This window comes from Rattus norvegicus, chromosome 1 (assembly GCF_036323735.1).
Source record: "Rattus norvegicus strain BN/NHsdMcwi chromosome 1, GRCr8, whole genome shotgun sequence".
Classification (NCBI taxonomy): Eukaryota; Metazoa; Chordata; class Mammalia; order Rodentia; family Muridae; genus Rattus; species Rattus norvegicus.
The window spans coordinates 236015102-236029501 of record NC_086019.1 but is presented as its reverse complement, the minus strand read 5'-3'; the positions used below and the strand labels follow the sequence as shown (position 1 = coordinate 236029501).

The 14400-nt window shown below is 45.6% G+C and overlaps 1 protein-coding gene across 1 annotated transcript in view; it reads right to left on the bottom strand.

The window, feature by feature from the left end:
* Positions 1–14400, bottom strand: part of Slc1a1 (solute carrier family 1 member 1) — an 80118-nt gene that overhangs the window by 14071 nt on the left and 51647 nt on the right. The window contains exons 3-6 of the mRNA NM_013032.3: positions 4200–4292; positions 2793–2907; positions 1437–1479; positions 63–158 (exon numbers count right to left, since the gene is read on the bottom strand). Of these exons, the coding sequence (NP_037164.3) occupies positions 63–158; positions 1437–1479; positions 2793–2907; positions 4200–4292 (347 nt within the window). The remainder of the gene's footprint in view (positions 1–62; positions 159–1436; positions 1480–2792; positions 2908–4199; positions 4293–14400) is intronic.

Here is a 14400-nt window from a genome sequence, read left to right as displayed (position 1 = left end):
TTCTGTGCATCGTAAAGACTGACACATGCATGCTGGGGAGGGGTGTGGGTGGCAGAACATACCTCAGACATTGTTGTCATGGCCGTGGTGACAGACACCTCTGTCTGGTTCCCCCCAGGATCACTGGCAGGCTTCACTTCTTCACGCTTGGTTTTGTACTGCACACGGGAGGAAAACAAAGGAATACAAAGTAAAAAGGGGATTTTTTTTCTTTTTCAGCATTAGAGGCTACACCACACGGATGTCATTTTAGCCAAATAACTGTTCTACTGACGGTGCTTCTGTGGCTTCTAGTTTTTGAGGATCCTTCCCAGAAGGAACCGGGACTAGAATTGTGATCTAAATATCCAAACCCCAGACTCCCTCATTCAGTAATACCATAGCGCTCTCGCACTTTCATGGTCGGGAAAATGGATGGAGAAATACTGTGAAATGAAGCAGGTTCTATCTGTAGGTGCTTCCACAGCCAGGGAGATTCCTGCCAATCACTTTTGTTTTTATAAACTGATTGTTTTTAATCTGGAAAAATAACCTTAGTGCTTTGATAAGAATAATCCAGATGACTAACACACTCAGAGAAAGGTGTAACTGGGCGGCTATGTCCAAATCAACAGTTCCTCCAGGCTACGGAGTGAGAGCGAGTTCTGTTGACTCTCTCCCTTCAGCCCTGTTGGGTTCCTGTGAGGCTTCAATCATGGTGGATTGAGAAAAAGCTACTCTATTATGGTACTAGAAAGAAATGGCCCCCACACAGGATCTCTGCCAATTCTGAGCCCTACAAATGGCTACTGTGGCTGAGCTGCAAAGGCACCTTTTAAATAGAGGTGGCTCTGTTTCTGGTGGGGCTGTGGAGAGCAATGCTCTTGCCATCTTTATTCGTGTATACAGGGGTCTCTGTCCGTGTAATTTATGCAAATGAATACAGCAGTTTGTGATTGACTCGGCTGCTTTAAGGAGCCCGTATAAACAGAAAAGGATTTTTCAGGGGCGTGCAGACAATGATAAACATTCATGAGAGAAGACATCTGATACACCCGTGCCTCTGCTGCAGAGAACCAGCATGGGGCACCAGCATGGGGCACCAGCATGGGGCACCCACTGGTTAAGGAAAAGAGCCAGCTCTGGGTGGGCTGGCCACCATGGAGTCAGTTAGACATCGATGGTCACCAAGAGAGGGATGGGAAGAAGAGACGGAGAGTTCTTCTGTCCACTGCTTGCATATGTGGGGAGTCCAAGTTCTTTAGGAGTGTAACACAGCATGCATTTCACTACACCCCAAAAGGCAGGAGTCATCTGAACCCCACTGTTCACTGCTGTACTTTATGCTGTTGGCTTTGATGGACTAATGCCATTGCTTGGGTCATAGCTGAAAATGAAGTCGCAGTGGGTCATAGGAACAGAGGAGCAACTCAAAGGAGCAAAGCCATCGGTGTTACCTGCTGAAAACAGGCTTGGACCAGGTTCTCAGGGAACATGTTCCTGTTGGAGACACGGAAAACAGGCTTATATCAGGGAAACGCGCTTTGGGTTGTTCAATTCTGTCTGTCAGTGGGATTGAGAAGAGCAGAGCATGGGTTCTCTGATTTCTCTTCTGGCTTCTGCTTTGCAGAGTATCCCTTACATTAAGATTAATCTCTCTTCCTGAGTCCCTTGCAGTCAACCATGTCTCCTTGTCAACTCCACCTGACAGACTCCCTAAGTGACACGCTTGCTGTTCTTGGGGAAATGCTGTGCTGGCAGATGGACGCTCACGGTCGAGAGAGTTGTTTGACTGTCTGTACCGTTCCACTTTTATAACAGTCTGTTGTATTTCTCCCTGAATCCTTAAATTCCAGTTGCAATTCTATCGTAATTACCAAATCAAATATGTAAATCAATGAAATACCAAAAAAGTGTGAATCCTATAAATAACTAAATTACATGCTCTGGAGACTCAAGAACCCCAAGGGAACCCCAAACTGCCCATATGTACATATCCTGTAACTTTTTTTTAAACATGTGTTTCTGCTTGAATTGATACTTTCAGTTTACTAATTGTTTGTAGTGCTGACTACTTTAGAAAAGAGGGTTTCTCTGCACAACAAAAACACGAGGGGCTGGGGATTTAGCTCAGTGGTAGAGTGCTTGCCTAGCAAGCGCAAGACCCTGGGTTTGGTCCCCAGCTCTGAAAAAAAGAAAAAAAAAAAAAACCACGAAACTTCTCCAAGTAACCTTCAGAACTGACCACCCAGTTCTGCCCAGTGTCTTTCTGTCACAAGGACATTTCCTGCATCTCTGTCTATCCTAGGTCCTACAATGGACCCTGTTTTATCCATGACTTTCTGAACTACGCCTGGCAAGTAGAAAGTCCTTGCTCTGTAACATGTAGGATTTGTGGCAAACTGAGATGCATGAACTTTACAAATTATTAAAAATGTTAAGACATTGGATGGGGGGGGGTGGTTAAGTGGGTATAAAGTGCTTGTTGCATACGTGTAAGGATCTGAGTTCAAATCCCCAACACCCATATTTATAATCTCAGTGCTTATATGGCAAAAACGGAGGCAGATACAGGAGAGTCCAGAAGCTCGAGGGGCAGCTGCCCTGGCATATACAGCGCGCAGCCAACAGAAAGATGCTGTCTCAAATAAGGCTGAAGGGCTAACGGCTGAAGCTGTCTTCTGACCTCCACTATGTATACTACATAACACGCACATACAAATATTAAGACATCAGAGGATTAAATCACCCAAGGGACCTTGTGCACCTATACAGATGGCACATCCAGGAAGTCACCCACTGGCAAGACTCACCTGATCAGATCCAACATGGCGTCCACAGTGCTGACTTCAGGGGTTTTGCCTGTCCTGTTGATTTCATTCACTTTCTGAGTGACACCAGGCTTGATGCTCACAACTAACACAATACCTGTAACCAAGAACAGTAGTTGCAGAGAATTAAAACCTTGCAGGGCATCTGGTGTCCCTGGGTGGCCTTTGGAGAACCAGTTGACAAGGTGGTGCAGGCAGTCCTGTGACATGGAAGGCCTGAGTCCCCAGCAAGACACTAAGGCCTCCGTAGACAGGCCTTGATTACCTGGAACACTCTGACGAGGGGTGGAATGAAGACACAAGGTGGGAGTTCAGGGAGGGATGGCTGAGCTTGCTACTGGGAACTGTCCATAGCACCTGACTACACAACTGGAGACTATGTTAGCACTGAGCTCATGGGCTGTACGAGCAGCCATGGGCAGTTATAGGAGAGACCTGGGTACCAGAGATGGAGGGGAGCAAAGAAGAGAAAGCATCCTCCAGCTAATTTTCACTCCTCCTCCAGGAGGAAGGAATGCTAAGGGAAGGGGGTAGGGCCTTGGGATGTAGACGGGTCGGCCTTCTGCTGCTGGGTCTTCTCCATCAGCAATGAGAGTATGAATCATGGTCTCCCAATAAGTATCATCTTGTTCTCTTTTTGCTGTTTCCCCTTTATGTCTGTTTTTCCCAGGGATCTTTGAGAAAGAAGCAGCTTTGGTTTACAGCAGGGTTCAGCTCCCTGCTCCCCAACCCTGGCCCTTTGGCTGAGTACCTCTAAAACTGCCCCACAGCCAATCACGTATCAGTTCATCAAAGTGGGCCACAGAGGTCAAGCCAGCTGCAGTATCTGGGAACCCTTCTCTCCTTTTCCTTATTCTGGGGATTCTTTTGAAACTGTTGCACGGGTTACAAAGGCAGGACCAGGTTTTTACCACAAATCCATGCTAATGATGATGGGGACAGCCCGTCCTCTTATTAGCACGCCTTCCCTTCTTCTGCCTGGAAAGGGTTAGCTTTCAGTACTGTGAAATGCAACGAGGTCTGACCTTTCTAGAACTGTCTTCTAATTATATTCTATTGCTTTAGGCTAATTATCTGGCTTAAAATAATATAAACTCTTGGCCTTACTTCTTTCTACCCAGTAATACTGACAGGGCCCAGAAATGTCACTTTCTCTCTGTTTCTTACCAGAGAATTTGACACACAGGGACTGTGGTCAAAATTCTGTTGGTATTGGATTTCATTCACATAAAAGGTGTTACAAAGACTCAAAGGCAGAAGGCCCAGAATAATTCGACAGTATTATTTTCTGGCTAAAAAAAATGTGCACTTTAAAAAGCCCAATTACTTTGTGAATACAAAGTTACAATTACAAAGAGGGACAAGGAAGGTGTCAGAAATAAGCATCACCTAGGATTACAGCAATGACGGTGGTGGAGAAATAATATACTACAGCACGAAGACCAATTTTTCCAGATACGTTGGAATCCAGTGCAGCGACACCTGAAAGGAGACGGAAGATGGAGAAAGTCAGTTACAGTAAAAAGACAGATTTCCTGCACTAGGGACTCCAATAAAGAGCTGGCGCCTTCTTTGCAGCTACGAGATGCATCTCACGAGATGAGACTTATTAGATGCAGCAAACATCAAAATTACAAGTGAAGAATTCAGAAGTGGGAGCCCAGTGGGGCACAAACTACTTATCCAGCTTATTTCCATGGTCTCTGGTTTTCTTGGGGTTGGGTGTAAGAAAAGGTCTCCCTTCCACAGAGAGTTATGAGCTTGGTCAGGATCTTTACACAATACCACCCAAGAATTCCTCCTTTGGAATTCAGTACTGAGGAACCATGTATCTTGAGCCAAGTTAATTATCTTATTGTACACTGACACTCATGCACATCATAATTTTGTCTCTGTCTTTTCAATCAGGAGGCTCAAGCTGAAAGGATAACTTCTCCCTTTGATAATTAAGGTACTAGATATTGATCACCCACCCCTGTCCACAAACATATTTCATCTCACTATCTATAGTTAACATTCTAGTAAATGTTCTTCCAATTTTCCTTCTCAAAGTTTAGTGAACATAGGCAATTTTATAGTCAACTAAAGGAATGGTCTTCACTGTCACATACTTACCCTAAGGACAATTTTAATGGATACATGACTGTCTGACATATGGCTGGACTATAATGTGTTTTATTGGTCTTAGTTGGACTTTAGATTGTCTCTGAACCTAATACAATAATAAGCCATGGTAATTTATTATCCACCCTGCCTAGCATATTTCCCACTTCTCAGTCATGATTTCCAAACTGTTTCTAGGTGAACAAATGTATTATATACATTTGCTACTGTGAGATACTTCGAAAATCTGACTGAAAGGATACAATGATTTCCATAGCACTGGAGAGTTAATGGACACATTGTTAGATCCACTTTCAACCAGTCTTAGTTACCAATGAAATAATCAAATGTTGCTAGTCTTTTTTTTTTTTTTTTTTTTTTTTGGTTCTTTTTTTCGGAGCTGGGGACCGAACCCCGGGCCTTGCGCTTCCTAGGTAAGCGCTCTACCACTGAGCTAAATCCCCAGCCCCAAATGTTGCTAGTCTTAAGAGGTTTGTCTGAAAGGTGGCTGTATTGAAAATAGAAAAAGCACCCATCTCTGTTAGAAACACATTCCCTCTATCAGAGACACTGCCGTGGGTGAAGCCAATTGGTGTTCCCTAGCTGAGCTTCTGGGAGGAAGATGGGACAGATTGAGAAACTTTCCAGCAAGCTGTCATTTGGAGGTTTCAAATTCTAGCCTGCCCGATTTCCAAGCTGAGAATCCTATTTAAAGCCAAAGGAACACCAGAGAAAGTGATTTTGTATTTTAACATGCATCGTCCCGCAACTGTGTGCAAAGCCTAGAGTTCAGGGCAGCAGAAGAAGGGAAGAGGCAGTCACAGGGCAACTTCAAAGAGAAGGAACTGGAGCTGAATGGCAGCAGGATGCACAGGTTGCTATCAGAGGCATTCCTCATACTATGAGAGGCCTATCTAGTTTCCTAAGTGACAAGGAGATGGTGCTCCTCATATTTCCTGGTATATCTCATATTTAGGAAAACTCTACAAAGCTGTCATTGCTGTTGGGATGACAGAATTTCTCACTCTAACCACTGTGGTTTTTTTTTACTTTTTTTTTTCTTTTTTCTTTTTTCTTTTTTTCGGAGCTGGGGACCGAACCCAGGGCCTTGCGCTTGCTAGGCAAGTGCTCTACCGCTGAGCTAAATCCCCAACCCCTTTTTTTACTTTTTTTATTGACTCCTTGTAATTTCACATCATGCACCCCAATCCCATTCATCTCCCTGCCCCCTCATATCTGCCCTTCCCCCAAAGGAACCTCCCCCAAAGGAAACAAACAAAGTAATAAAACCAACTGTACTGGCTGGTCTTGTGTGTCAACTTGACACAAACTGGAGTTATCACATGGAAAGGAGCCTCCATTGAGGAAAAGTCTCCATGAGACCCAGCTGTAAGGCATTTTCTCAATTAGTGATTAAGCGGGGAGGGCCCAGCACACTGTGGGTGGTGCCATCCCTGGGCTGATGGTCTTGGGTTCTATAAGAAAGCAGGCTGAGCAAGCCAGGGGAAGCAAGCCAGTGAGTAACATCCCTCCATGGCCTCTGCATCAGCTCCTGCCTTCAAGTTCCTACCTGTGTGAGTTCCTGGCCTGACTTCCTTTGGTGATGAACAGCAATGTGGAAGTGTAAGCTGAATAAACCCTTTCCTCCCCAACTTGCTTCTTGGTCATGATGTTTTGTGCAGGAATAGAAACCCTGACTAAGACACAAACCAACCAGGCTGGAGAGGTGGCTCAGTGGGCAAGAGCTCTTCCAGAGGTCCTGAGTTCAAGTCCCAGCAACCACATGGTGGCTCCCAACCATCTGTAATGAAATCTGATGCCCTCCTACGGTGTGTCTGAGGACAGTGAGAGTGTACTCACGTATCTACAATAAATAAGTAAAATCTTAAAAAAAAAAAGACACCAACCAACCAACAACAGAAAGCACGTTGCCATGGAAGCTGCCCTGTGTCCCACAGTACACCCCCTTGTCCACAGTTTTCCTTGCAAGTGTTAACTCACTGGTGTGATTTGAGGCCTCTGACCTGATATCCCATCAATCCTTGGTCCTCACCAGGACTCCTTTCTTAATCTTGTTGTTGCCCTGTGTCATGGAGATCCTGCAGCTTTGGACCTGCAGGACTGGACCCTTCATGTGCTCTAGAAGTTCATAGATGGGGTAGATGTTGGAGTGGGTGAACTCAGAGCCCTGAATCTGGCCCCTGATGAGCCCACCAGCTGTCCTGCACTAGGTATCACCAGGACCACCTCTCCCATTTTGCCCAGGTGAGGGGCAGGGACAATTCTCTTGATCTCCAGAGCCAACACCACCAGGGCCAACCATGTTGGGTGCAGGGCCCACTGTGGTGAGGGGTAGGACCAGCTCACCGGCCTGGTGCAGGTGGCCTGGATAGGCACTAAACACTGTTCTTTAATCTGTGGGCTGCCCGCCTGGAAGCGAGTATTTGGAAAGAAGGTCTCTGGCCTCTTCAGCACCCACCCAAGATGATGTTAAGGGTCCATTTACACATCTCTAGAGCAAGACAATAGTCCTCACACCCTAGAAGTCTCTTTTTGGGTAGAAAAATGGAGATAGGTGTGCTGAGGAGAAATTATTTCCTGACAGTAAGGCAACCAAAAGCAGCAATTGCAACAGTAAAACAAACAAAACAAACAAAAACAAAAACAAAAAAACAAACCAAAATACTCAAGATAGCTAAAGGCCACAATTCAAAAATGAATGATCTTGCTTTATAAAAAATAGTACTTGCACTTTACAAGAGTTTCAATGTGGTTATGTCTTAAGCTTTGTTGTGTGTGAGGGATTGAGTTAATTTTCACCAGGAAAATTTTGTTCCCCTCCCCTAAATTGTGCTCTGCTTAAATATGCCTAAAATAAACTACTCTGGGTCAGACTCTCGAAGTTTGAACCAACATCAGGTACTGAGTTGTACTGAACAAGTTTCCTTCTTGCCTGCCTTGGATCAAGACTCTGCTGACTGTGGTCTTTGCAGACACACACCCCCAAGATGGGGCCCTCTCCTCCCTGGTTCTTCTGCTTCCCAGGAGATGAACTACCTCTCACCACCAGGAGTTCAGTGCCTCAGCTTGGACTTCAGGGCTCAACTGGAAACAAAGGGCGTTTTAATAATGGGATCATTGGTGGAAATATCTTAGCATCCCGAGTAGGAGCAGCAACTCTCTTGTGACTACCCTTAAGAAGAAATTTGTTCCCATTCCTCTCATAGGCCTCAGTCTTTGCTTCCCAGTCAGCCAAAAACCAACCATCAAAACTTTCTATATGGTTTATTCTCTACCATTATAACATAAAAAGGGGAGTCTATCACAGCCCCCCAATTCAGGCTTTTGGAAAACTACAATGAGTCATTGGGGGAACTTGGTGATTACTCTATATAGACAGAAGGGAGATTGGAAAGCAACTGTATCTTCAAAACTATTACAGAAGTGAAGATGGGATTTAATAGTTATGAAATGTCTATCTGGAGAATATGAATTCCTCCCATCTATAGAAGATGAAGGCGGTGCTGGAAACACACTGCCTTGAGTTGTGACCACACATTGAACATGGAGGTCCTTAACTCTCATTTTAATTCAGCAAGGTGGGCGTTATTAACCCATTTTTATAGAGGATAAAACTTTGGCTCAGATGTGCTAAGCAGCATGCCGCTATGCTATCGAAGTTAAGTGGCGAGCTAGGCTCTCAACTCAGATTTGACCCCAAAGGTCACATTCCTCTACACCATGACACATTAACCCCTTCCATGTGCTATAAAATTCCAGACCAGCTCTGCACAGTGGTCCTTCCTGTGCCGTAGAAGTTGTATTTATGTTATCCACTGAAGTAGCCTCAAGCTACATCTGGCTATCGAGTGCAAGGCAGGTGTCTAGAATTTTAGTTAATTGAAATTAACCCCATAAAAATAACCATATCTGACTAATGACTACCACATATTTGGACAACACAGTGTAATCTCTACACATTACCAGACTGCTGAGCATTAAGTAGGCGCTCAGTCATGTCAAGGGAACAAGCTTCAGACTTAACTCTATCAAGGAAACCCCCTGAAGCCTCTCCTTGCCATCACAGGGACAGTAGAGAAGATTCGACAATAAGCTGCACTCTTTTGCATACAGGTTCCCTACTCTTTTGAGTCCTGAGCCCTCTTCTTCCCTAGGTTGGCAGTGCAGTGAATAAAGTCCTCTAAGGATGCTCGTACACTGAGCTTTCCACATGACAGGAAGAGCCAAACTGTTATAGGTTATCCCTAGGTACCGATAGCCTGTTTCCAAGGTCCACTGGGTGAGCAGTACAGCGGCGAGTGGGCAGGCTCCTCAGAAAGGTCCTACACAAAGTGTCCTGGTTCTGTTCCCAGGGCAGCCAATGAAAATAAAAATGCCCACGAAAGATCATGTTTAGCCTCTAGGTGTCCCTCAACTTTTGCACCCAGTGCCCAAGAGTCACTTAGACATTAGTTTTGTAATTCCCACCGCATGATATTTATTTACTACGGTTTAGACAGGCCAGCTAGATCTGTGGCAGGTTAGAAGGTGTCATAAGAATGAAAGGCTTCCTGATGCCCTGGAGCAGAGCCCTCATAAAAGCTGGAGGTGTCACCAGGCAAAGGGCACCAGGACAGACATGATAGAACTGGATGGAAGACAAGCCTAGGGCAGGCTCACTCTTGATGGCCAGAGACAGTTTTGAGGCTGTGGCCTGGAAACAGGGATAGAGCTCAAGGCTGTCCTTAGAAGTTAAGGGTACCTGCTGGCTCTTTATTTTAGGAAAAAGGCACTTTTTTTATTTACCTCTGGGAGGCTGTGAGGAGTGAGCTGGGGATGCTGGCTCCGGGCCATCAGAACAATCATCTGAACTTTTTATAACTGCACTACAACGGAAGCAGGGTGGGCTAAACAATAGCAGGCTTTAAAAATAAACATCCGAGGCAAGCGCCTCCTCAGAGTCTGGGACCAAGTGCCACCACCTGGAAATGAAGTTTTCAGGACAATCTCTGTACCTGATGGTCAAGGTGTCAGGATGAACTCTCTCTGTTGCCAGGCATTCTAGCGCTCCAGGATTCTGAATGGACACAAGGCAGTGCTGCACAGGAGTTAGCCCACTGTGGGTGAGTATAGCTGTCACCAGCCAAGAGGCCAGTTGAAATAAGCATGGGTTTTGCTCCCAAACTCGATTTTCTCAACATAGTGCACTTTAAAAGCCCGAATCTCCTGCAAGTTGATAGGGAGGAGCAAACTGACCGACATGGCTTTGCGCCACCTATGAGGATTAGAGCTGGTAGTGGTTGGTGATGTGTCTCTGAGCGACGTAACACACTTCATAGGCATACTCACGTCCATTCACGATCATTAAATATATCCTTTAAAACATCAAAATGTCACACTCCAATATAATCTCCCAGTGGTGTTGAAGACAAAAGAGTAAGAATCCTTACCCTAGAGGGTGAGACCCCCACAGGCATCTCCAGCCTGTGTGTGTCCCTGCAGACTGAGTACATCCCTCCCCTGGCCTCTTCTCCAACAGACCAAACTCCTCAAAGCTTCCGGTCATTCCCTGCCTCCCCAGCTGCTTCTCCCCACTCCTCATCTGGCTTTTAGGTCCTTTCCTTGGGGTCCTTCTCTGATCTCCAAGTCCATGCATGGCATCCTGCGCCTTTTGTGTATTACTTACAAATAAAAATAAACCCAATAGTTTCTCAATCTCTCTCTCTGTGTGTCTGTCTGTCTGTCTCTCAATGTGTACACACGTGCATGTTTTAGAGGGTGATTAACATTTTTATGTGACGTTGTCTACCCCAGCCTTCTGGGCAGCAGAATGTTCTAGAATGGAATTCATCTGATTCATCTGTTCCAGGTGCTGTCCTGTGATTTATGTGATCTTGGGAAAATGGTTTAATCTTGTTCCAACCTCTGGTTTCCTTATCTCTACAGATGGAGATAAGCGGGGACTACTTTACTACTTCTTAAGGTTGCAACAAGGAGTAAACAAACATGTTCCCATTTTTAAAATGGTGAAACAATTTTTTTTTATTCTCTAGGGAAAAGAGGGCTGGAGACAGTCACATTTTGTTAATCTAGGACTCTGGCGATCTCAGCTATCAAGATGAATACGTCTGGGATAGAAAAAGGGAAGAGTCAGAGGGAGTATGTCTGTGCCTCACCTGTGGCATCTGCATTTCTCACATACAAAGAACTCCCTTAGAAAGGGTTGTGACAGAACTACACTATTCTTGAAGTTAACAAGATAAACTCATCCTCAGATGGCCTTAAAGAAGAGTCGCTCTGCAGTCCGTGCCATCTGGTCTATAGTTGGTGGCTTAAAGCCTATCAGGAAACAGGGTGTGGGCCCGGGTAGATGGTTCAGTGGCTAAAGGGCTTGCTACACAAACTTCAGGAGTGGAGTCTGGATCCTTAGCACCCACAAGAAAAGCTAGGTGTGACAGTACCAGTCTATAACCCCAAATCAGGTAGGGAAGGTAGGAGGGTGCTAGGATCTTGCCGGTCAGCCAGTCTAGATGAAATGTAAAGTTCTAGGTTCAGTTTCGGACTCTGTCTCCAAAAACACATGTAAAATGATAGAGGAAAACACCTAATACTGACCTGTGGGTGCATGCACACATGCACGTACACACACACACACACACGCACACACACAGAGCGGATAAGGTTCTTCAGCAAGACCAGTGCTGTTAGAGTCTCTTCAGCACCGCAGAATATAACAGCATGGTGGTTGTGGCCAGCTGTTGGGAAGACCCCAAAGTTCTTCTCAAGGCTAACCATTGAATGAATGCCTTCAACACAGAGTAGAGGAACTGAAGAACTCAGCTGTTCCCTCCCAGTGTCCACACAGATGCTTTTACAGCAACAGCTAGCACACAGCTCAGTGGATGATTTTCATTTCATAACACAACTGTATCTCCCCCCTTTGCAGCTCTGAATTCTACACGGTTGGTAGCAAAGGCTCTTACGTAGAACTTGTTTTATGCTGGCGAATGTTCCAAGCTGCGAACAGAGTCTTTTACTGTTGGTTGCACTTCTTGGATGGCAGGTAACCTTCCTGCCGTCACGTGTGTTCAACTGAATCCTAGTACTGACCATTGTAACTTCTGGCCAATCCACGGACCTTCGAGAAACCGCTAACAAAAAGCACCTGGACAGGGTTTTTACAGTTGACCACCAGTGATACAGCTAAGGTTTCAGAGTTCATGGCAGAATCCATGTTGAAAGCCAGGCAGTGGGGCTCCCATGTCTGACTCTCCCGTTAACCCACGAGGCACTTGCTCCAGGTGTCCAGTGGCAGATGGAGGTCATTGTGGCACTCTCCTCCTGACTCTGCGGGCTTGTCAGGGACCTTAGTGAGTTATATGAAGTCCTGTGTGCACTTTCCCACTTTGCTGCTCTCTCCCCCATGCTTTTAGAACTCTGATTAATAACCCAACTTCTATCCTGAGTAACTATAGTGTCTTTCATTCCCTTCTGCATCCCTTATCTCTTGATTCCTGCCCTTCCTCCAAGAGCCCTCCTTATATTGCTCTCCCACATTACTCCCAGAAAAGCATCTTGATGCCTCTTTTTCATTAGGCTAGGCCTTAACTTTATATATTGTATATGTACCACAGAGCCTGGCCCACTGAAAACAGAATGAGTTAGCGGTCTTCTCGGTCCATACTTTGAGAATATTGGGGAGACTCCAATTACACCTTCCTTTGCAGGAATTTCTTATAGTCAAACTTACATAGCCGAGTCCTCCTATCACCCGAAGGCCTGCTCACTTGTGCTAGACACTCTGGGGCTCAGCGTCTTAGGAAGAGACTGAAGTGGGGTCATTTATCTGCCACTTTTCACTTTGTTACTACTGTACAAGCAGCACACCCATGGAAAGGTTATGGCTTTTATAAGATGCGTCCCTTTCCTTGTGAGAAATTCATTACAGGACTCAAACTAATATAGTGAATCCTCTGGCTTCAAAGCTCTGCCCTTGATCTCTGAGAGGTTTAGGTCATGTTTATACAGCTGCCTAGGCTCACTGCCAAGTTCCCAACCAAGGGTGGGAGACGGAAGGGGGGACATTTAAAATGCAGGTAGAGCTGTGGGCTCTGGTGTTATTCACTGACTTTAGTGTGTTGGTCTACATCTTTGCCTTCTCCAACAACAGGGCTTTCGTTCAGTCTCTAAACCATCCTGAAATAGTGATTTCATTAAAAAGCTGGGTGGAATAAACTCTTGACGTTCCGGGGAAAGCACACATGCTTGCTTTCTTCCTGATGGTCTCATTCAAGCTCAGCCACCTGTGTTTACAAGCAGAGGCTTCTAGCGAATACCGAGCTGTACAACTAAGTGGTACATGCATCTTCCAGGCTTTTCAGCATGGGAACACCCAGACCTGGCTAACGAGAGACCTTGGTACCATGAACAGGGAATTCACCCTCTTTTTCTTCCCCCTACATGGAAAATGTTAGCATTTAATTTAACCTCCAAAGTGGCTTCAAGGCACCAGAACACAGAAACCTCCAACACCCCTAATCTTCCCTTCAGCTCTTCTGCTGAAGACTTTGGCCTCACGATGACAGGTTGCTTAGGGAGCTTCCCCTTCCCCAGAACTCGGTAGTAGCCTGATCGAACAACATCAATGATGGGAGCAGCTCCAGTCTTGGTTTTTTGCTGCATTGACCCGTGTCTGCTTGCTCACCAACGGCCATAATTTATCCAGGTTGACAGTCGAGCAGAAGCTCCAGTTCCTCTTCAAGTAGTAATGCCTCGTACCAACTTTTCCAGAGTAACCCGGATGATATTTGTCAAAGTTGATCCTGTGGTGATTGCCTCCAGCATTCCCGCGCCCTCCTCGGTGCTTGCAGGTAAGCGACCGTGGCTGTGGCTCACGTGACTCCGGAGTTTATGGGTCTTCCTCAGTCTGGTTGGCATGGTGGTGGGGGAAAAGAAAGAGGGAGGAGCCCACAAAGTCTCGCGAGATAGAAGGCGCGGGAGTGGGACTAATGCTGGAATTCACTCTCTTTCTGAGTGCGTTTGCTTTCTCATTACGTTTCATACAGTTGGGGTTGATACACACTTGGACTGAGAGGTGTCTGGCATGATTCTTTCCACTGCCCGTAAGACTGTTTCCAGCACACAGTAGGCCACGAGTAGATGAATATAGTCTTATGAGAATGTAGACTTTGAGTCTGTTCAGTTTTGGTGTGCGGAAAATGCCTTTTAATTAAGCTTGCAGATAAAAAGGATGCCTTCACCAGACAAAGCAACCTGATGTATCATGTTTACAAGATTCGGTGTAAACCGTGGGGCTCCTCAGATCCTTCAGCCCATACCCTGTTCTCTTCTATCTTTGACAGCATCTTTTCGAGATATTAATCAATCTTTTTTTATACAGGGCCTTATGTAGCCCAAATTAGCCTCGAAATCATTGTTGGTGTCACTATGTAGCTAAGGATGGCCTTGCATTTCTGATCCTCCTCAC